The sequence below is a fragment of the Megascapheus bottae genome, chromosome 4 (genome assembly GCF_031878675.1).
Source record: "Megascapheus bottae isolate mThoBot1 chromosome 4, mThoBot2.hap1, whole genome shotgun sequence".
Lineage (NCBI taxonomy): Eukaryota > Metazoa > Chordata > Mammalia > Rodentia > Geomyidae > Megascapheus > Megascapheus bottae.
The window spans coordinates 39,599,733-39,624,144 of NC_143512.1; the positions used below are offsets into that span (position 1 = coordinate 39,599,733).

Sequence of the window (24,412 nt, forward strand, 5' to 3'; positions counted from 1 at the left end):
TTCAATCGTGAACCACTGAGATCTTATCTAAACATAATCCATATATTAGGTGACTAGAGAGCTCAAAGGTAAATTAACTGATTGGTCAGCTGATGTACTCAAATTTAAATTAATTCGAATTAGAATGTAAAGATTGAGAGAATGGTTCTAACCCTGAGGCATGAATTGATGATGAGCTTGTGTGGGGAAATGTAACATAGCAGCAGGACTGAGCCTAAACCCAACGCCAGTGTTTGGAAGGCCTGGGATACATGCCAGTTTCCACCTTAAGAAATTTAGTGAATTCATTTATGAACCCATAAAATGAAATTAATTCACCTGTAGTGATTGGTGAAGGAGAAAGATAAAGATGGCTTCTGCATGGCAACAAAACAGGCTTTGCATTTCTGTTACTTCTTACCTAAGCATGCTTATCTTATGAGATTTTTAATTTATAGTGTATACTTTTCTGGAAAAGGTTTTATAACAATGTATTGTTTCCAAGAAACCAAGATCCGTAATTGTGCATTGTACAATCAGAGCACACTAAGAACAACCTTAATGTAGACAATGGCCTTTGGATAAAAAGGATGTCTCAAAGCTGACTTGCTGTTGACAAATGTACAACTTAAGTAGACCAGAGTCTACTGGTGTATGCACTTGGGAAGGAGGAATAGGAGTGAATATTGAGGTGGGAATAGGAATTCTGTACTTGATTTTGCCTAAAAACTACACAGACACAGAGACACAGAGAGAGAGAGACAGACAGACAGACAGACAGACAGAGACACACACACACACACACACACACACACACACACACACACACACACACACACGAGTTAATGCTAACATCTTATGTGACTCTCATTCTCTAATTTATTCACTTTGAGACACATGAAAAATGAATTTTTATTCCAAGTCTTCAAGAGTGCAAACTTACTAGCTGTGCTGTGTGATCGTTTCTATATTCATCTTCACTCTGAAAGCGTTGCTGGAATTTTTCATTGTGTTTTGAAATACAAATTTCCTATAAATATATAAAACATGTTTTAAAGAGAAGGAACTGATGACATCGTCCAAAAGGAAATGTATTTTTTATCTGGCTTATGTTACTGTAGCATCTCTGCATATCATAATAATAAAAAATAACTAAAATTTAAAAAACATGTTTTAATACAAGTTAAATTTAGAATATAAGAGTTTCATGCCCTGGCTGGCTCTGAACCTCAATCCTCAGATCTCAGCCTCCTGAGTAGCTAGAATTACAGGCATGAGCCACTCATTGGTGGCCCAGCTAAATTATCTTTTAACATAGACTTTAAAAAAATATATATCAAATAATTGAAATTTATGATTTTTCTGTAAAGCTTGGCTCCTAGAAATATATTTGATTTGTACGAGGGGAAGAAGGGAGCTGGGAAAGAAGACAAGGTGTAAGGGAGTTGCCCTCAGATAAGCTCAAAGGTTTATTTCAGTTATGAAGACTATGACCAGAAGAATCTAGGTTTGATTATGTTCCTTAAAATTAAGAAGAATAAAATATAACCATTGGCATACAGTCTTTTTGATCACTCTCTGGTAAAGGCACTGGCTTAGCTGGGTATAGTGGCTTATGCCTGTAATCCTAGCTACTCAGGAGGCTGAGATCTGAGGATCAAGGTTCAAAGCCAGCCCAGGCACTAAAATCCATGAGTCTCCAATTAAAAAAGACACTGTTTTTTTCCAGACTGATATAAACAAAGCAAGAGATATAGATCTCTCCATCATCACTGTCAGAGCAAAATGATACCTTAAAGACTCAAAATTCAAAAATTATAAAATAGTATTATTACTGCTATAAATGTATTTATTGTATACTTTAACATCCATATAGAACAGATTTTGTGATACACTAGCAAAGCTGTGATCCTTTATAAAAATAACACACTTCAATGTATGTGAATTAATGCACCTTCTATCTGGCAAATATCATGTAACCCTTTTACTAATTACAATAAAAAAAATAACACACTGTATATAATACGATTGGCAACAATGCTTTATCTTCATTTATAACTTTTCTCTGGTCCTGGGGCTACAGGCAAGAATAGCCTTTCTCCCCCTCATTTTTCAGCATATATTATAAACGGGGATTCCACTGTGATATGTCCATCCATGTAATATACAAATACACCATGGAAAAAGTAAGAAATAGTTCCTCTTTACACTTTCCCTAAAAGCCACTAAATTCTACTGACTTCCTATTTCTGGAAAAGGTTCAAACTGGCCACTTCTCAGAAGCACTTTTTTTCTGCTGGTCCAGTGGGAGCCTGGGTACTGTCCATTAGTTTTTTCACTGAAGGTGAGTACTCTACAACTTGATCCACAGTTCCACTTTTGGTTTTTTGGTAGTTAGAGATAATGAGTCTCATATGCTTTCCTAACCAAACTGGCTTTGAACCATGAACCTCAATTCTCAACCTCCTGAGTAGGGAGGATTATAAATATGAGCCCAACTGCCCAACTGTGAAGCACTCCTTTGGGCCATGGGGCTTGAACTCTGGGCCTGGATATTGTTCCTGTGCTCTTCAGCTCAAGGCTACCACTCTACCACTTGTGCCACAGCACCACTTCCGGTTTTCTGGTAGTTAATTGGAGATAAGAGTCTCACAGACTTTCGTGTCTGGGCTGGCTTTGAACTGCGATCCTCAGACCTTGACCTTTTGGGTAGTTAGGATCACAGGCTTGAGCCACATGAGCCCTGCAAAGCACTCTTTTGTAAATGACATCCCTCTGAGTATCAAGGATTTAGAAATGTCATTCAAGTTAAGCATGTGTAAAAACTTATACTACTCCATGAGGCAGAGGTTAGAACCAGGGCTTATATGTAGACTCTGTCACTAGACACATTAAGAAGTTAATGGGAATTACATGAAATTCTTTAGTACTATTAAAACTCCTTAGAAGAGTCACCCTCAGGGTTGCTAGAGGCAAAGAACATCACCACAAGCTGCGGGAATTCACTTAACAGAGCAATACTGGTAGAAATATGTTTAATAATATGAACTGAGTATAAAAAAGTAATGCTTATTTAACTTCTAAAATATTCAAGAATCAGTGACAAATCACATTAGATTTATAAGACTTGGACCAAAGACTAAGAGATGAATAAAAGCAAGATTGTAATACCTTTTTATTTCTGAGGTAGGCTTTCTTGGCTGAGACTCGTCCCCGTCTTGCTTCCAGCTGGCGTGCCTTCTGCTGTAGTTTCTGCAGCTCTTCCCTCTGTGCGTGCACAGATGCTGCCATCTCTTCCTTCTCCAGCATGGCCTCCATGCTTTCATAAGTATCATAGTATACCACTTCATCTCTTTTTTCTGTTATGGAGAAGCAACAAGGGGATATGGATAAGACTTTTTTGTAAAATGGTATTAAATAACGATAGTCCACATAGACTGTGTGCATGCCAAATATTCGTTTTGCAGTGTCTGGCACAGTGTTCAATAATTCTAGAACTCACTCTATTCCTTATGGCACCCTAAAAATTCCAACCCTTTGACAACTGAGACTGTGAATGAATTTAATATACAAAGATAACCAAAGCTAACACAGTTTCCCCACTGATCCTATGAAATGACTTGCTTGACTTCCCAGATTTCCTCAAAATACGTGTTTATAGACTTTGTAGAAAAGGAAGAAACACAATTGGCATTCATGTATTTTCCCCATGCAGTACTTCTGTGGACTTATGAAGTCAAATGCACATTCATACCTGATATAAGTCTTTTGATGCTTTCCAACTGTGCTGTCAATAATAGCTCTTCACACTTCAATATTTCAAACTGTACTTCATACAACTGAAGTTGCAGATCATAATAATCAGCTTCTAACTGATCCAACTGAGCTAGAGCTTCTGCACCACCCTGCAAACTCTGCATCTACATTGAAAATAAAAATACTTCTCACTGGTGGAAACAAGATAAAAAAGTCAGGCTATTATAAACATCAATACTAATCAGGGAATTAGTTCATGAAGATAAAACAGCTCTAATAAGCAAATATACAGGCAAGAAATCTAGACTTTTAAGCCAGGTGCAGCACAGTGGAAGGCATTACTTACGCAGTGGAGTATGAGAGGAAGTAGGGACTCTCTTACAAGTAGTAACCTAATCTCCAATTTTTAGATTCAGGAAGTTTTACCCAAGCAAAAGTCCCGAGGTAGACGAATTCTAAGAAGAACAAATCCACATCAGAGGCAAATGGGCAGACCAGGGCCCACTAAATCTCAACTCTTGAGGATAGTAAGGCAGTGGTGGTCCCTGGGACCACCTGAACCATCCTGAAGGCTGATTGTATCTGGAGTCAGAGTACACAGAACCTTTATGAAGATAAACTAAACCAAAGGAATAAATTAAGTCAGAGAATTCTGACAAGGCAAAAGGTGTTCTAAGGCTTAGGACTCCTTTAAGCTAGAGGAAACATCTTTGGTGTAAGGTATGGAGTGTGGGTGGGATGAGCATCCTGCTCCAAATCTCCCCTGACATCTAAAACTTCCAGACAGTTATTTCCTATCTGCATCTTACAGGCAGAGAACTGAGAGAAAAGAAATTATAAGGAGAAAGAGAACTAATTCCAGACAATGGAGCTGTGCAGAATAGGTGGGAGTCACAATGTGGGCAGGGCTCACAAGGGCAAACAAAAGCCAATAAAGAAGCTCAGTTTGTGTGTGTGTGTGAGTGAGAGAGTGAGAGTGAGAGAGAGAAAGAGACAGAGAGAGAAAGAGACAGAGAGAGAGAGACAGAGAGAGAGAGAGAGAGAGAGAGAGACAGTGTGTGTGTGTGTGTGTATTCATGCACCAGTCTTTGACTTGGAAATCAGGGCTTGGGTACTGTCCCTAACCATTTCTGCTCAAGGCTAGCACATTGCATCAGCACAACTTCTACAGTTTTAAACATACTTTAAGACATCAAGACCCCCCACTAAACACTTCTCAGTGAGACATCACTGACAAAAGGTGGAGTTAGGCTCAATTTTCCCATGTCTACATGATGAATGCTTGTATCCATTAAATCTTTATTGGTGCGATTATTTTTTAAGGTATTCTTTAAGGTTTTTTTTTAATTTATTTTTATTTATTTTTTTTGCCAATCCTGGGCTTGAGCTCAGGGACTGAGCACTGTCTTTGGACTTTCTCAAAGCTAGAGCTCTATCACTTGAGCCACAGCACCACTTCTGGCTTTTCTCTATGTATGTGAAACGGAGGAATCAAACTTGGGTCTTCATGTGTGCTAGACAAGCACTCTATCACTAGACCATATCCTGCCCCTGGCATTATTATTTTTAAGTGTCACAGACTTTTCTGTATTAGATTCTCAGATCTCAGCTTCCTGAATAGCTAGGATTACAGCTATGTGCTACAATACCAGATAGGAGTGCCATTCTTAAAAATATAGGGAAGCCAGGCATAGTAGCTCACACCTGTAATCCTAAATACTCAGTAGGCTGAGATTTGAGGATCAAGGCTCAAAGCCAGCCCAGGCACAAAAGGACATGAGACTCTTATCTCCAGCTAACATCTAGACAATGGGGAAGTGAGGGTTGGCTCAAGGGTAGAATGGAAGCCTTGAGCTGAAGAGCTCAGGGACAGTGCCCATGCCCACAGTCCAAACCCCACAACTGACCCCCCATCAAAAAAAAAGTTATAAAGGGAGAATAATAAAGGGTAATTTCAACGATGACTACCTCTTTTCAGAGAGAAAAGGAAGCTTGAGTATAAACAGAGTAAGAACTGCATAAACATAAAAAACACAAGTTGACAATATTATTCAGAATTTCATATTTCACAAATCTTGGAAAACCAAACTCCTTGGTGTCAAGTTTAACCCTACAATTCATTTGCAGGAAACATCTGAATGGATATAAAACTATTTATAATCCTTATCTATTTCATGTTAGATAAACTATGCTTCAGTATTACACTAACACTTCTCTGAATGTTACTTGTTTAGCTTTCTAAACTTTTGAACTACTTAGAATTCTAAAACCCTATGACACTTTCAGGATTTCAGCTAAGAGCATACATGTCTATAGCATAAATGGATTTGCTTCAGAATTAAATGAGATGATATACATTAAGTACTAAGGAAGGACCTAAAACTTTGCATTTCCCTTTTTGTAGCCGATGCATTATACACATGAAAATCATTTTTAAGTATCTTAAACATAACTTATAATCTTGAAGTGTTTTCATTTTGTCACATCAGGAAGTTTTTCACTTTAGGTCCCTTTAGGGACCTAAACTGACATTTTGAAGATCTTGCCCCATAATCTAAACCATAAAGTTAGGTTTCATTATTATAAAGCATTTTTCTAGGACTGTCCTAATAATTCACATTGGCTGTGAGTCTCATGAGCAATGTGGGCATCTTACATTAATGCTAATAAACTGATGTGTACATCCATATACACACACACAGCACACAGTACATACATACATACAAGTTTATATAGCAAGCATCTACTTGAAAAGAATGACTAACTGGCAATTTTAACAAATCCTTTGAAGATTTCAGCCATAAGCCAGAACTTTAACAGCCTGTTCCTTCCTTTACAATCCTAAGCCAATGTGCAGTGAGGGCACATTTCTAAACAATCAGAAATCTTCTCTTGGCAGCTCTCTGGCATGGTATATTGCCAGACATCTCAGTATCTATCAGGTCCCAACAAGCAAGTTAACCAATATAACAAAGGCAGAATTCTACTGCTTATGCAATGGTAGCTCATGCCTAAAAACCTGGCTACTCTAGAGGCTAGATTTTGAGGATCCAGCCAGGTCCATGAGGGAAAAGGCTGAGCCAAACCCCTGGGTTCAAAACCCTGTTAATTGATATATGCATATTTCCTCTTCTCTCTCCCCCTTTCCTGTCCCCCCCCAACCCCCATGCATTTGTGTGTGTGGGGGGGGGTGTATGTACATGTGTGCACACATGTGCTAGTCTTGGAGGACTCTGAATGGTGCTACCCCCAAGCTTTTTGGTTTAAGGCTAATAATGCTCTACCCCTTGAGCCACAGTTCCATTCCTACTGGTTGGTGTTTAATTGGTGTTAAGGTTTTTTTTTTTAAACTCCTTTTTCTTTCCACGCTGGCTTCAAATTACAATCCTCACATCTCACCCTTCTAAGAGATATAGGATTATAAACATAAACTTCTGTCGCCTGACTAAAATACAGTATTTTTAAATAATGTCACAGGAAGCAAACAAAAATTAGTAATACCTAACAAGGTCTACATCCTCAAATATGACTGGCACCAACCAAAATCAAAAACAAAACAAACCACCCAAAACAAAAACCAAACCAAATCAACCAAAAACAAAAAGTTACTTTTTTTTTTTTTGCCAGTCTTGGGGCTTAAACTCAGGGCCTGGGCACTGTCCTTGGCTTTCTTAAGGCTTAGCACTCCACCTCTTGAGCCAAATCACCACTTCCAGCTTTTACCACGTATGTGGTACTAAGGAATGGAACCCGGGTCTTTGTGCATGCTAGGCAAGCACTCTGCCACTAGGCCAACTCCCAGCCCAGTTACTAATTTTTAACACTACTGTAGACATGCTTTTAGTAGGCACTCTTTCTTTTGGGGTTTTTTTGTGTGTGTCTGGTGTGGGGCTTGAACTCAGGCCTGGGCATTGTCCCTGAGCTCTTCAGCTCAAGGATATAGCCCTACCCCTTCAGCCACAGGGCTACTTTCAAACCAGGCACTCTTATCAAGGATAATTAAGACTTATTTTGGGGGGTAGGGGGTTTGGGAAAAGAATACAGAAGTTAAACAGTGTACACCTCTGTGGAGATGTAAGGATGAAACCTTCCCCTGTAACTGAATATAAGCTCTTTTGTGTGTGTGTGTGGGGGGGGTCATAGGGCTTGAACTCAGCCTGGGTACTATCCCTGAGCTCTTCAGCTCAAGACTATTGCCCTACCCCTGGGCCTGGGTGTTTTCCCTGAGCTCTTCAGCTCAAGGCTACTGACCTATCCTGGAGCCAAGCCCCACTTCCCTTTTCTAGAGGTTAACTAGAGACAAGAGTCTCAGATCCTTTTGTGCCCTGGCCGGCTTTGAACCTTGATCCTCAGATCTCAGTCTCCTAAAAGTAGCTAGGATTATCAGGCTGAGTCACCACACCTGGCTAAGTTTATTTTTTAAAAAAAGAAAAAAAAAAAGTTGGGCACCAATAGCTCACACCTGTAATCCTAGTTATTCAGGAGGCTGAGAAAGGAAGATTGCAATTCAAAGCTAGCTTAGAGCAGTAAAGTCTATGATACTCTTATCTTCAAAGTATCTCAAAGTGGTACAGTGCCAGCCTTGTGCTCAACAGCTCAGGAACAGCAACCAAGCCCAAGGATCACATTTCAATAACAGAGTTTTTCCTCCCTCTTTCATTCTTCTCCATGAAGGTCTTCTAAATAAAGCAATGTCAAGAAAACCAATTTTTTTGGTCTATCAGGCAAAAAGAGGTAAAGATATAGAGATGATTCAACCAATTAGAAACAACATCACATACTTTCTTAATGTATTTTTTTCTTGACAATAAAACTTTCATAAAAGACAACAGATTGTCATTGGTTTCTATCTTTAAGCAGTATATGGTTGGACCTAGCATCACAGAAGAGCTATTGGAAAGTATCTTCTAGTAGTGGCAATTCAAGTCATGACCCTATTGTTATTGTTTACTTCATGGAAAAAGTACATGAGTAACTATTCACAAGTAAACACTCTTGTACAAAGATAAAAATGGCAATCTTAACTATTTTTTTTATATTATCTATTTTTTTCTAGTATTTTCTATTACCTCTTCTTTTAGTGCATGTTTCCGCTGTTCCAAGCAAATCTCTTTAGCTCTCATCATCTGCAAAGTCTCTTTAGAAACTGCATACTGGAGCTTTTCCATACGTTCAGCAGCTGCTGCCCATGATGCTTTTCCAAACTTCTTCTGATCTGCTCGCATTCGATCATACACAGCTGTGTTTAAAGAGACATTAAATGTAACACCTGGTACTAAAGAAAAAGAATACCTTAAGATTTCACTGACAATACATTAACCCTCATCCCTGAGATCAACTGCCTACACCACCTCTAAAATATAATTCAGTATCATACATTCTCTTTAATGTCTTTAATTCATCCTCATTGTTTTTCAGATGAAACTTAAATGATCAACTAAATTTATTTTATTGTTATTATAGAGGTGATATACTAAGGAGTTACATTAGCATAAGTCAGACAATAGGCACATTTCCTTTCATACAGTGTCATCTGTTCCTTCATTCCCTCCCATTCCTTCCCCACCCATCTCCACTGACCCAATTAGTTTCTTCAAGTTTTTAAATACTTCAACATGTCTAGCGTTAGGAAATGTTTATAATTTTTTGTATGAATACATACTTTTTTCTGGTTATGTATCTTCAATTGGAACCATAACTGTTTAAGATTTAAAAACATTCAATTCTAATGCTGGGTATGATGGTTCACGCCTGTAATCCTAACTATTCAGGAGGCTGAAATCTGAGGATCATGTTTCAAAGCCAGCCCAAGCTCTAAAGTCCAGAGACTCATCTCCAGTTAACCACCAGAAAACCAGAAGTGGCTCTGTGGCTCATGGGGTAGGGCAGTAGCCTTGAGCTGAAGAGCTCAGGGGCAGCGCCCAGGCCCAGAGTCCAATACCCACCACTGTCAAAAAACAAAAAATCAATTCCATGCTCCATGTTTCATTAAGTTTTCGAAAAACATGTAATAATGTGGGGGATCAAATCCTACATATTAGCACAGAAACTCTTCCATAAGGTCAGAGTAGATAACAACTCCCAATTCCTGTGACTCTTAAATGTTCCTAATAGATGGTATGGTGTTCTATTCATAATCTCTTTGAATCTCAATTTGAGGGTCTCTGACAAAACCTGTTCATGTTCACTGAATATCAAGTATGATTCTACCAATTTGGAATTTCTGCCCATTGATGCTTTATCATCAATGCAAGATCAATAAAAGAGTTCACTACAAGGGAAAATAGCATTGAACATAGGAATCTAAAGCTTTCAGTTAAAAGTCCCAGTTTCAAGTGTGGCGCTGGTGACTCATGTCTATAATCCTAGCTACTCAGGAGACCTGGGTTTAAAGCCAGCACAGGCAGGAAAAGTTTATGAGACTCACCTACAATTAACCACCAGAAAACTGGAAGTGGTGCTGTAGTTCAAGGGTAGAATGCCACCCTTGACCAAAAACAGCAATGAGACGGTGCTCAAACTGCTAGTTCAAGTACCTCTATGACCACAACATCAAAAGAAGTCCCAGTTTCACCCCTAACTGGTATATATCTTTTTTTTTTAAGATTTTAACATCATATTTCAAATATCATGTTAAACAAGTAATCAGGAAGGGAATCTCTATATATAATCACTGTCATAGATTTTAGAACACAATTAAAATTAACCTGAGGGTTTATATGTCATACATAATAATCTATGTAATAAAACATGTCTATAGAGTATATATCCCATCAAAGATGTTTATATCTATGTAGTTATGTTTGTATCTTCAACACCAAGTCCATAACCTTGGGTACCCAACTATTGAGTCATCACTGTTGTTTGGATCTAATATCCACATATTAAGAATACCATGTGCCTTTTGTTCCTTTGGTCTTGACTTACCTCATTTAACATGATTCTCTCTAGTTTCATCCACTTTCCAGCAAATGCCATTATTTTATCTTGTCTGTTGGCTATGTAGAATTCCAGAGTGTGTGAGTGTGTGTGTGTGACATTTTTTGTATCCATTCATCTGCAGTAGGGAATTTGGGTTGTTTCCATCGCTTGACTCTTGGGAATAGTGCAGAGATGAACATGGCTGAACATCCTGGGTTATAATGCTCAGGATAGATGCAGGATTGTAGGGAAGGTCTATTTTCCATAACTGGTATATTTCTTATGTCAAATTTAACGGGGCCGGGAGTTTGGCCTAGTGGTAGAGTGCTTGCCTATATGGCAGGCACGAAGACCGAGGTTCGATTCCTCGGCACCATAGATATAGAAAAAAAGCCAGAAGTGGTGCTGAGACTCAAGTGGTAGAGCTCTAGCCTTGAGAAAGTCCAAGGACAACAGTGCTCAAACCCTGAGCTCAAGCCCAGGACTGGCCAAAAAAAACAAAAAGAAAAAAAGAAAAAAGAAAAAAAGAATTTTAACCATTCATGGGTTAAGTTTCTTTGGATGAAAAGCAGTAGGGAAATAAAATAACTAGTCAGAAAGGCTACTATGATTCAAAGGGGAGAATGACAGTTATACAAATGTCTTTTTCACTTTATAGAGCAGTCTTAAAAAATGATGCTTTGTTTTTTCTTTCTTGTACACTAATCACCACAGCCATTAATATATACGATAAATTACTTTCAAAGCAATTTTCCATATTTTTATTATTAATTTGCCCGGTAACCTTAAGAGACTTCCTATATAGGTCTAAGAACCAAGGTAATGTGGCAACTTAGTGGATGGTCACTCATCTAAAACACTGAAGTTGTATAAATCGTTCATCTACTACTATCATTTTTACCCTTCTCTACATACTTGCACTATTTAGAAGGCTTCCCTTTCTCCTTGTTTCAGGACCATGTCTAGAAAGCAGCTCCTGATCCTATTCAGTTTCAGGTTATTACTTTGCATATTATTTATGTAATATTTTGTATTTCAATGTGTTTGAAAAAAAATATATTCTTAGTCACTGGGCGTGGTAGCTCACACCTGTAATCCTAGCTACTCAGGAGTCTGAGATCTGAGGATAGGGTTCAAAGCCAGTCTGGGCACTGAAGAACATGAGACTTATCTTATCTCCAATTAATCACCAGAAAACCCCAGAAGTGGCATTGTGGCTCAAGGGGTAGGACAGTAGCCTTGAGCTGAAGAGCTCAGGGACAACATCCAGGCCCAGAGTTCAAGTCCCAGAATTGGCCATAAAAATAAATAAATAAAAAATAAAATATGGGCAGGAGTTTGGCCTAGTGGTAGAGTGCTTGCCTAGCATACAAGAAGACCAGGGTTCGATTCTCCGGTACCACATATATAGAAAAGCTGGAAGTAGTGCTGTGGCTCCAGTGGTAGAGTGCTAGCCTTGAGGAAAGCAAAAGGAAAGTGCTCAGGCCCTGAGTCAAGTCCCAAGACTGGCAAGAAAAAAAAAAAGTCAGATGTAACATAATTTCAACATATTATTGCTTTGCTTTAAAAAAAAAAAAAAAGCACTTTCAAAGAACATGTTCTTGACAAGTGGTTTTTGTTTGTTTGTGTGTTTGTTGTTTTTGCAGATCATGGGGCTTGAACTAGGCCTGGGTGCTGTCCCTGAGCTCTTCAGCTCAAGGTTAGTGCTCTACCACTTTGAGCCATAGCTCCATTTCCAGTTTTCTGTGGTTAATTGAAGATAAGAGTCTCTGGGACTTTCATGCCCAGGCTGGCTTTGAGCCATGATCCTCAGATCATGAATTGCTTTGTGAATTGCTAGGATTACAGACATGAGCTATCAGTTCCTTTTGGTTCTGTTATCTTTAATGGTTTCTTTTATTTTCTTTTCTTCTCCTGCTCTGGGTCTGGCTACTGTCTGCTTTCTCAAGGCTAGTGCTCTACCACTTGAGCCACAGTACCACTTCCAGCTTTTTCTGTGTATGTGGAATTGTACCCAGGCTTCGTGCATGCTAGGAAAACATTCTACCACTATTTTAGTACACACAGACACACAATCCTGGGGCTTCAACTCAGGAGCTGGATGCTATTCCTGAGCTTTTTGTGCTCAAGATTAGTGTTCTACCACTTGAGCAACAGCTGCACTTCCAGCTTCTGGGTGTATAACTGGAGATAATAGTGTCTTGAACTTTCCTTCCTATGCTGGCTTTGAACTGCCAATCCACAGATATTAGCCACCGGAGTAGCTAGGGTTGCAGATGTGAACCACCAGGACACCTGGCAAAATGTACTATTTCTTAGTGTAATCATTCACTTCCTACCCTCCCCCCCCCCTTTTTTTTTGACAATCCCAGGGCTTGAACTCAGGACCTTGGGCTCTCTCAAGGCTAGCACCATACCACTTGAGCCACAGTATCACTTTTGTTTTTCTTTATATAAAAGAAAGGAATCAACCCAGGGTTTCATGTATGGTATGCAAGCACTGTACCACTAAGGCCATGCTCTTGCCCCTAGTTTCCCTTTTAACTTTCAAGATTATCCGTTAGGATGGCTGGGTCAAATGGAGGTTTATTTATTTTTGTGCTGGTCCTGGGATCTGAACTCTGGATGCTTTTCTTTTCTTATGCTCAAGGCTAGTTCTCTACCACTTGAGCCACAGCTCCATTGTGTTTTTGGGAGTTCACTGGAAATAAGAGTTCCATGGACTAGCTTTGATCAGTCTTCTGAATAGCTATGATTAAAGAAGTGATGACCCACCAGCAGCCAGCTAGATTGTCCTTTTTTTTTTAATTTTTTAAAATTTTTTGCCAATTGTGGGGCTTGAACCAGGGTCTGAGCACTGTCCTTGGGTTTTCTCAAGGCGAGAGCTCTACCACTTTAGCCACAGTACCACTTCTGGCTTTTTTTTATGCATGTGGTACCAAGGAATTGAACCTAGGTCTTCAAGAATACAAGGCAAGCACTCTACCAGTAGGCCAAACTACGGCCTGGTTTACCATTTTTTTTTTTAAATTTAAAAGCAAACAACAGCAGCAACAACAACAAACACTACAAAATACTTTCTAGATTTCTATAATTTTGACTATACAATTCTTTTTTAAAAAAATTTTTAATTTACATTTTCTTTATTATTTATTCATTTATTTTTATTTTATATTTTTATTATAATTAATAAAAGGGTTACATGATATTTGCCAGATATATTGATACCCTTTCACATGTCTTGGTCCCCATTACCCTCCCCTCCACCCCCCCACCCCCCGTCTTGGTTCCCCCCCTTCCCTATCCAATTTCAAATAACCAAATACAAATAAATCCAATATATCAGATAACAAAGTGTGATACTGTAACAATATGAGATAACCAAGGGACAGCAAAAGAGATGAGAGATAACATAGTACCTAAAGAACAAAAATCATTCATTATATGGCTTCTGTTTCTATATCCTAGAGACCCTTTCATTTAGCGTCTTACTATATGGCCTTTTGTATCAAGGTTTTGCTCTATTGCAAATCTCTGCTAGGAGAGTCCAAGGTTTCTACTGATTATGACAAATGAGGGAAACCATTGAGCCTAAGTTCCTTTGAGTCTGGCTTACTTCACTTAATATGATTTTTTCTAAGACTTTCCATTTCCTAACAAATAGGGCGATGTCGTTTTTTCTGACAGCAGCATAGAATTCCATTGTGTGCAAATACCACAACTTGTTGATCCACTCATCAACTGAGGGACATCTAGGTTGGTTCCATATTTTTGCTATGGTGAATAATGCTGCAATGAACATTGTTGTGCTAGTGGATTTAGTATGCCCTGGTTTCTGGATGGTTGGGTAAATGCCAAGTAGTGGATTTGCTAGGTCATCGGGGAGCTCTATGTTTAGGCTTTTGAGGCACTGCCATACTGCTTTCCATACTGGTTGGACGAGTTTGAACTCCCACCAACAGTGTAGTAGTGATCCCTCCTGGCCACATCCCCTCCAGCATCTGTTGTTATTCATTTTCCTGATCCTGGTCATTCTAACTGGAGTGAGGTGGACTCTTAAGAGTTGTTTTGATTTGCATTTCTTTTATGACCAGAGATGTTGAGCATTTCTTCATGTGTCTATAGGCCATTTTTGTTTCTTCTTCAGAGAAGACTCTCTTTAAGTCCTTGGCCCATTTTTTTAATGGGATGGTTGTTACTTTGGAGATTAGTTTTGGAGTGATTCAATTTTTTGAGCTGTTGACCCAGATATTAAACCACAGATCTATAGCCACCTAATCTTTGACAAGGGAGCCAAAAAAATAGAATGGAAGAAAGACAGCTTCTTCAACAAGTTGTGCTGGCAGAACTGGTTAAGCACCTGCAGAAAACTAAAGTTGGATCCTTCTTTGTCACCCTGCACTAGAATTAACTCCAAATGGATCAAAGACCTGGAGGTAAAAGCTGACACACTGAGATACACTAGGCCTCCTTGGCACAGGTCGAAACTTTCTTACTAAGGACCAAGAATCACAGCAAATAAGAGAAAGACAGATAAGTGGGACTGCATTAAACTGTAGAGCTTTTGTATGGCAAAGGACATAGCTAGTAAATTAATTAGGAAGCCTACAGAGTGGGAGAAGATCTTCACCAACCAAATAACGGGCAAAGGCCTCATATCTAAAATATATTGACTATACAATTCTACATTCTTGTCAATAATGCAGTAAGAGTTCTGGTTACCCTATATCCTCCCCATCACTTTATAGATTGCTGGTATTTTTTTTTTAACTTTAGCCATTGTACTCTATGTGTGATGCTATCTATCTCACTATGGTTTTGATTTATTTTATAAGAACAAATTACGTATAACATTTCTTTCCTGTGCTAATCATCCTTTAAAAATATTTCCTTTCAAATACTCATCTTTTCATGCCCTTCACAGTGTTCAGAGTTTAAAGATGAAATCCATTTTATCAAATGTTTTTATTGTCTGTGCTCTTTATCACTTTTCGGTTTTACTATATGTATGTGTGTGTGTATGTATGTATGTATGTATGTATGTATGTATGCATGTATGTATGTATGTATAGTGTATTTCTTAGGACTTCAACTCTGGGTCTGGGAGCTGTCCCTGAGCCCTTCAGGCTACCACCCTACCTATGGAGCCACAGCCCCACCTCCCTTTCTAGTGGGGCTAATTCCCTTTCTAGTGGGGTCTAAGGGACTTTAGTGCTCAAGCTTGTCTTTGAACTGTGATCCTCAACTCTCAACCTGAGTTGCTAGGATTGGAAAGCGTCAACCACGGCATCCAGCAAGTTTTATAGTTTTTTCCTTTCCTGTAATTGTTAAGATTCCTCTTTGTAACACACATATAATTCTAAGATATTGACCTGTTTTTTTTCATATTTTCTTATGAAATATTATTTATATTTTTATTTGTTTATATATTTTTTTTCTTTTGCCAGTCCGGGGGGTTGAACTCATGGCCTAAGCACTGTCCTTGGGCTTTCTCAAGGCTAGAGCTCTACCACTCCAACCACAGTACCACTTCTGGCTTTTTCCATGTATGTGGTACCAAGGAATCGAACCTGTGTCTTTGTGAATTCTATGCAAGCACTCTACCACTAGGCCAAATTCCTGGCCTATTTTTTTTAATATTTTTATTTATTATTTGTAGTTTTATTTATTAATTACTAAATTATAATTTATGAAGACAGTAGTTCAGTTTTCTGCATGTTAGTAGTCAATTATGTCAATGTCATTTGTTTTTCTCCATGAACCTGCTTTATTAAAGATTAAAGTGTTCACCTCTATTATATAGTCTACTAATTTAAGGGAAAGAATTGTGTATACACAATTGCCTTAACAGGACTAAAAGAATAAAGAATATAGCCGGGTACAGTGGCTCTCACCTATAATCCTAGCTACTCAGTAGGCTGAGATCTGAGAATGCCAGTTCAAAGCCATCCCAGGCACTAAAGTCCTTGACACTTATCTCCAATTAACCACTAGAAAACCACAACTGGGGCCGGGAGTTTGGCCTAGTGGTTAAAGTGCTTGCCTAGCATGCATGAAGACCCGGGTTCGATTCCTTGGTACCACATACACAGAAAAAAGCCGGAAGTGGTGCTGAGGCTCAAGTGGTAGAGCTCTAGCCTTGAGAAAGTCCAAGGACAGTGCTCAGGTCCTGAGCTCGAGCCCAGGACTGGCAAAAAAAAAAAAAAAAAAAAAAACACAACTGGAGCTATGACTCCAGGTGTAGGGTGGTAGCCTTGAGCTGAAGACCTCAGGGACAGCACCCAGTCCCAGAGTTCAAGCCCCACTCACTGCTGACCAAAAATAAAATTAATTAATTAATTAATTAAAGAATAATAAAGAATCTGCTAATAGTGGAAATTCTTTGTTGGCATGAGCAATCCTTATACACTTTCCTGTGTAATTATTCTTAACATAAACCATTCACCTTCAAAAATGTCTAATAAGAATGGAATAAAATCCCTCTCTGCATAAATAATGTAAGCTAATTTCAAAAATACTAGTTTTGGTTTTTGGTTTTTTTCCTAAGTCCTGAGGCTTAGCACCACTTCCAGCGTTTTTCTGTGTATGTGGTATCATGAAATGGAATCCGGGTCTTCGTGCATGCTAGGCAAGCACTCTACCACTAGGCCAAACTCCTGGCCCCCAAATTACTGATTTTTTAAAATAGTAACTTTACTGTAAGACTTACCTTTTTGAGCTTTAGCTGTGATTTCAAAATATTTGACAGTTAGATCCTGTATAGACAATACAGCCATGTGGGCTTTCCGTTGCCAGTCAGCGTCTTCCTTTTGTAGACTCTCAATTCTTCGAGGTCCCAGATAATCATTCTCCATAGAAATCTTCAAAGAAAAGAGAAAAAATATTTTTCTTTCTTTTATTAATGTTTAGATGTCAGGCATTGTTTAGTACTAAAGTAAAAATACTACTACTCTACTACTTGTTTTAGCCAGCTCCAGAGGAGAAAGTTTTAATCAATCCCATGTCCTTTAAACACATGAACAAAGCTCATATGCTAAAATGCTAGGTTTATAGATGGTGAGAAATTTATATTTTCCTTTATAGCAAAATTGTTAGTAACAGGGGCTGGGATGTGGCCTAGTGGTAGAGTGTTTGCCTAGCATGTATGAAGACCTGGGTTCGATTCCTCAATCCCACAGAAAATGCTGAAAGTGCTATGGCTCGCATGGTAGAGCTCTAGCCCTGAGAAAACCCAAGGACAGTGCTCAGGCCCTGAGCTCAAGCCCAGGACTGACAAAAAAAAAAAATTAATAATATATTTAATAAAATATCATTATGTAAAATACTAAGTTGATAATATGTAAATATCCACCCTTTTGCTTTTCTTCTCCTCCTCCCACCCCCACAGTGCTGGGGTTTGAACACAAGGCGTTAGGGTTTGAACAGAAGGCCTTACCCATTCCAAGCAAGCACTCTTACATGGAGTGCTCTTCTAATTAAAAACAAGAAAACAAAATAGCTATATTACAAAAGTCACACACAAAAAAGGAAAACCTAAGAAACGTAGAAATTTAAGAGGCAAATTGCTGATACACCGCTGCAAAAGTAATATTAACAAAGCTGGGTGCAGTGGCTCATACTTGTAATCCTAGCTACTCAGGAGGCTGAGATCTGAGGATCAAGGTTCAAAGCCAGCCCTGGGACAACAAAAGGACTTGAGCCTTTTATCTCCAAATAACCTCTAGAAAAAGGGAAGTGGGGCTTGGTTTAAGAGTAGGGTGGTAGCCTTAAGCTGAAGAGCTCAGGGTCAGTGCCCAGGCCCAGAGTTCAAGCCTCATGACCCACCAAAAAAAAAAAAAAAAAAAAGTAGGCCGGGAATTTGGCCTAGTGGTTAAAGTGCTTGCCTAGCATGCACGAAGACCTGGGTTCGATTCCTTGGTATCACATATATAGAAAAGGTCGGAAGTGGTGCTGAGGCTCAAGTGGTAGATAGAGTTCTAGCCTTGAGAAAGTCCAAGGACAGTGCTCAGGCCCTGAGCTCAAGCCTAGGACTGGCAAAAAAAAAAAGTAATATTAACAAAGATGTATATTACACAGTACTACAAATTATGCACACACACACACAAATATTTTCTTTTTTTGTTGTTGGGCCCTGAACTCAGGGCCTGTTGCTGTCCCTTGCCTCTTTATGCTCAATGCTAGTGCTCTCCCACCTCAGCCACAGCACCATTCCTGGCTTTTCTTTTAGTAGGTAAATGGAGATTTGCCACAGCTGTCTTCCAGCCCCAATCCTCAAATCTCAACCTTCTATCAATTTAATCACATGGGATTTAGCACTTCCAAGCCACAGAGTAGATTTTAGTCTTGGAGCAACAATTTGCTGCCAAAGGGTTTCTCCAAAAACTAAACAATGGAAGAAAAGCAGGTCTCAAAGGGGAAAAACGACCAAGGGTTCAGTGTTGATGTGTTAAAATTGACTTTGCAATGGTTATGGCCAGAGACAGAAATTTGGGCATGAATGATACACAGAAAACAAAGCCTAAGAAAGAAAAAGGCTCAAAGCTGATCCCTGAGAAAGGTTTGAGGAATTCTAAAGTTGGGTGAAGAAGGATTTAGGAGATCAGCAACAGCGGTATTCAAAGGAAGAGAAACTCTCCTGGTCAGATTGTACATGGAGTAAGACAAAGAACAAATAAAATGCAAACTTTAATTTAATTTTTTTTTTTTTTTTGCCAGTCCTGGGCTTGAGCTCAGGGCCTGAGCACTGTCCTTGGACTTTCTCAAGGCTAGAGCTCTACCACTTGAGCCTCAGCACCACTTCCGGCTTTTTTTTTTCTATGTATGTGGTACCGAGGAATCGAACCCGGGTCTTCGTGCATGGTAGGCAAGCACTTTAACCACTAGGCCAAACTCCCGGCCCTGCAAACTTTAATTCTATGCCTGTTGGTAATGAGAAGGATGTTGGTGCCTATATACTTTTGAAAAATCGGGGGAGATGTCCACTCATAGACGTCTTTTGGGTTATTTATTTACTTCGGATGACCAACATAAATACACTAAATCTTTTTTTATTCTATTTTATTTATTTAGGTTTTTTTTGGGGGGAGGGGGTCAGTCCTGGGGCTTGAGCTCAGGACCTGGGTGGGCACTGTCCTTGGGTTTTCTCAAGACTAGAGCTCTGAGCCTCAGCACTACTTCTGGCTTTTTCTATGTATGTGCGACTGAGAAATTAAACTGGGTCTTCATGCATACTAGGCAAGCACTCTACCACGAGGCCATACTCCTGGCCTTTTTCTTTTTTTGCTAGGTCATAGGGCTTGAACTCTGGGTGCTGTCCCTGAGCTTTTAAGCTCAAGGCTACCGCCCTATCCCTGGAGCTACAGCCCCACTTTCCATTTTCTAATGATTAACTGGAGATGAGAGTCTCAAGGGCTTTAATGCCTCAGCTGGCTTTGAACTGCAATCCTCAGATCTCAGCCTCCTGAGTAGCTAAGATTACAGGCATGAGCCACCATGCCTGGCCATAAATAAATCTTAATGAGAGCTCACACAAAGAAGTATCAGTGTTAACAAGTAGTAGTCAACCGGGTACAGGGGCACCAGACTGCAAGGAAACCCTTGGGGAAGAATGAGAGGAAGCAGAATGCAGGGGTGGGGCATGCTTGACTGAGGTAAGGAGTAGACTCTGCAGGAAAGAGTGCTGTGTCTGGACTGTACTTCCTGCACAGTAAGAATCTAAAGTGACAAAGGTAAAGTAGGAATAATGTTCAACCTGCAATGTTATAAAAGGGAGAAATGTAAAACATTATGTAGGATACACTCATAAAATTGTGGTAAATAATGAGATGAAAAGAGATCAGAATATTAATTTCAATTGTATAAAAGTTATCCAGAGGCCAGGAGGTTAGCCTAGTGGTAGAGTGCTTGCATAGCATGCATGAAGACCAGGGTTCACTTCCTCTGTACCACATACATAGAAAAAAAGCCAGAAATGGTGCTGTGGCTCAAGTGGTAGAGCTCTAGCTTTTAGAAAGCCCAAGGACAGTGCCCAGGCCCTGAGTTCAAGGCCCAGGACTGGCAAAAAAAAAAAAAGAAAGGAAGGAAGGAAGGAAGAGTTATCCAGAGAAAGAAATAAAAAAAGAAGCATATTATTGATGTCATATTCCAGTGGCACATGACCATGTTATGGTCACACACAAAAAAGATTCTGGGGATTCACAAGCCCAGAGATTTCCTGTTTCCGGTCAAGCCAATACAGCCAATAATGAACTCATGTTTTCACATATAATGTCAACGGGAGCCAAAATATGAAGTTACCTCTTTTTTCCAGTGTGCAGAGAAGGGAGGAAACAAAGATATGTTCAGAACCTGAATACCCCCCCTTAACATCAGGGAAGAGAAATGATGGTGACTGTCATTTCTGGGCCTAACCATAAAAACAATGCCAAACAAAGAAAATTCAACCAATAGCAGTTTGAGTTCTTGCTGTGCTCATCTGAATTTGATTTTAGTTTTCTCCAGATCATTACCCCTCTGGGGTAAATATAAACATGCGTTGGATATGGGATTTTTTTACCCCCTTCCTTTTTAGACATAGCTGGTAACTAGAAATTATTTCAATTGTAAACTTAAGTAAAGACATTGGTTTCTAGGTAGAGCTTTAGGAGGAACAAATGGGTAAGATGTATATTCTTTTCGTTAGGAACTTACAATATGGTGAGGCACTGGTGGTTCATTCCTATAAACCTAGCCACTCAAGAGGCTGAAATCTGAGGATCCTAGTTTGAAATCAATCCAGGCAGGGAAGTCCATGGGATTCTTAATCACCAAAAAGTTAGAAGTGGAGCTTTGGCTCAAGTGGCAGAGTAGCAGTCTTGAGCTAAAAAGCTCAGAGACAGTTCCTAGAGTAAGTTCAAGCCCTAGTACAAGCACATACAAAAAACTTAAAATCTAACTGGATAACAGACATAGCTGTGATGCAAAATCTGTTTCAAAATTAGCAGACATGGCTCTAACAGATTTTTGACAAACTAATTATTAAATCAATGATGACTTATTAATTATGATGCTAGAGTGGCAAGTATAATGGCACACATTTATAAATCCCAGCTACTGATGAGGCAAAGACAGGTCTGTAAGATCAATCTCAGCTCTATAGAAAAACCTATCTCCTCAAAGCCAAAGCCAATTTAAAAATAAAAATCACCTACATATTATGCATTTGCTCAGTGCCAGAATTATATTTGGTACTGGCATTAGCAGGATTCACTGTAATGAAGGACATGAACATTCAAATGAATTATGACAGAGCATCAAAAAATGTCAAGATGGAATGTGCTCTAGGGGTAAGGTATGGGACATAAAGTCTAGACAAACATTCTAAGGAAGTAGTAAACAAGCAGTTTTGTAAAAACTTTAGCAAGATACTAAAGATGGTATTATATGTCTCTGGTAAAAGGATAAGGTACTTTAAGGCTATTGGAAAAAAATTAAAGTATGAGAAAAATAACTTACCTAGTTGTTTAGGTCAAAAAAGATTTCAAAACTGGCTCAAACCTGTAATCCTAGCTACTCAGGAGGCTGAGATCTGAGAACTAAGATTCAAAGACAGCCAGTGCCAGGGCACTAAAGAGATTCTTATCTCCAATTAACCCCTAGAAAAGGGGAAGTGGGGCTTGGCTCAAGGGTAGGGTGGTAGCCTTGAGCTGAAGAGCTCAGCGACAATACCCAGGCTGAGTTCAAGCCCCATGACCCACAAAAAATGGGGAAAAAAAGAAGGAATGTGCTCATTTACCTTATTTATAATTGTAATCCCTCTGTACATCATCTTTATAACAAAATTATTTTTTTTTAAAAAGGAGGGGTGAGGTTTTCACAAGTATATAGAGAATATGGGGAGAGAAGCCCTGAAAAAAGTATATTTGAAGGCAAGAACTACATAGTAGGCACTAGTTAGAAGCAGGTACTCAGTTGCCAAGAACAAAGCAGTCCAGCCAAGAAGGAGCTTAAGTAAAAAAGTAAAAACAAAGGGAGATAACACTAGTTAACCACTTGTGGTCACTGGGAGGAAGTAGGAAATCTTTAAAAGTGAAGCTTAGGAAGTAGGTGCTTAACTTTTAACCAGACAAGCAACAAGATAACACTGAGATTTAAAGCTATGACTGTATATTTAGAGATTTGATCTAGATTGAAGGATTCTAGAGGAATGTTTAATACAGCAAAATCATCAAGGTTTATTCTTTGGTCTTCAATTATTTCTTTTTTTTTTTTTTGCCAGTCTTGTGCTTGAACTCAGGGCCTGAGCACTGTCCTTGGACTTTCTCAAGGCTAGAGCTCTACCACTTGAGCCTCAGCACCACTTCCAGCTTTTTTCTATGTATGTGGTACCAAGGAATCGAACCCGGGTCTTTGTGCATGCTAGGCAAGCACTCTACCAATAGGCCAAACTCCCGGCCCCCTCAATTATTTCTGATTTTAAAAATAAAAGCAATTGGACGGGAGTTTGGCCTAGTGGTAGAGTGCTTGCCTAGCATGCACGAAGACCCAGGTTCGATTCCTCAGTACCATATATACCTAGAAAAAGCCAGAAATGGAGCTGTGGCTCAAGTGGTAGAGCTCTAGCCTTGAGAAAGCCCAAGCCCAAGGTCAGCGCTCATGCCCTGAGTTCAAGGCCCAGGAGTGGCAAAAAAAAAAAATAATAATAATAATAATAGAAAATTCCTTTTAAGCTCTGCCAATGAAAGGAGTTGGAGAAACCTGTTTCCTCTTATCCACATCCCTGGACTTTGAAATTCCTATGAGCATTATAACCCAAGATTTGCTTCTTCCCAGCATTAGCATTCCTTCCTCAAGCAGCAATAGATTTCACAGGATTTTTTTCAACCCTGTCCTCATACTCTAACTCTTGCCTATAAGACAAACCAGCACTACAGCTCCAATATCTCCCTCCCTTCACTACAGAACTGAGTATCTGTAAATATCCTTTCATCAGAGGGCAACTCCACAGGGTTATCTTCTATGTTTATAATTTAATAACCTCAATCCTGTCTCTGTTTCTCCAACTGTTTTTTTTTCCCATTCTTTTTTTTGGAGGGGGTATTTATTAGGCTGCCACTCTACTTTTTTGTTTACTGTGGTGTTCTTTATCTCCATTTCCAGCTTTTTTCCCTCTTATTATTTAGAGATACAAGTCTTGCAGATGATTCATCTGCCCAGTCTGGCTTCAAACTGTGATCTTCAGATCAGCCTCCTGAGTGGGTAAGATTTAATGTGTGAGCCAAGTGGCACCTGACACCTTTCTTACAACTGTTACTCTTTTTTTTCCAGTTGGTCATGGGCCTTGAAGTCTGGGACTAGATGATGCCTCTGAGCTCTTCAGCTTAAGGCTACCATCCTATCTCTGGGCCTTGTCCCTGAGCTCTTCAGGTCAAGGCTATGGCCTTACCCCTGGAGCCCACTTTCCATTGTCTAGTGATTAATTTGAGCTAAGAGTCTTGTAGAATTTTTTTTTTTTTTGGCCAGTCCTGGGCTTGAACTCAGGGCTTAAGCACTGCACTTGGGCTTTCTCAAGGCTAGAGCTCTACCACTTAAGCCTCAGCACCACTTCTGGCTTTTTTTCTATGTATGTGGTAACAAGGAATCAAACCTGGGTCTTCGTGCATGCTAAGTGAGAACTCTACCACTAGGCCAAACTCCTGGCCCAAGTCTTGTTGACTCTTTAGTGCTTGAGCTGGCTTTGAACCAGGATCCTCAGACCACAGCTTCCTGAGCAGCTAGG

At 39.4% G+C, this 24,412-nt stretch overlaps 1 protein-coding gene across 4 annotated transcripts in view; it reads right to left on the reverse strand.

The window, feature by feature from the left end:
* Jmy (junction mediating and regulatory protein, p53 cofactor) overlaps positions 1–24,412 on the reverse strand; it is a 63,795-nt gene that overhangs the window by 15,986 nt on the left and 23,397 nt on the right. For all 4 annotated transcript variants that reach the window (XM_090331728.1, XM_090331730.1, XM_090331729.1 and 1 more), the window contains exons 3-7: positions 17,366–17,516; positions 8,805–8,974; positions 3,734–3,899; positions 3,151–3,338; positions 923–1,009 (exon numbers count right to left, since the gene is read on the reverse strand). In XM_090331728.1, the coding sequence (XP_090187854.1) occupies positions 923–1,009; positions 3,151–3,338; positions 3,734–3,899; positions 8,805–8,974; positions 17,366–17,516 (762 nt within the window). The remainder of the gene's footprint in view (positions 1–922; positions 1,010–3,150; positions 3,339–3,733; positions 3,900–8,804; positions 8,975–17,365; positions 17,517–24,412) is intronic.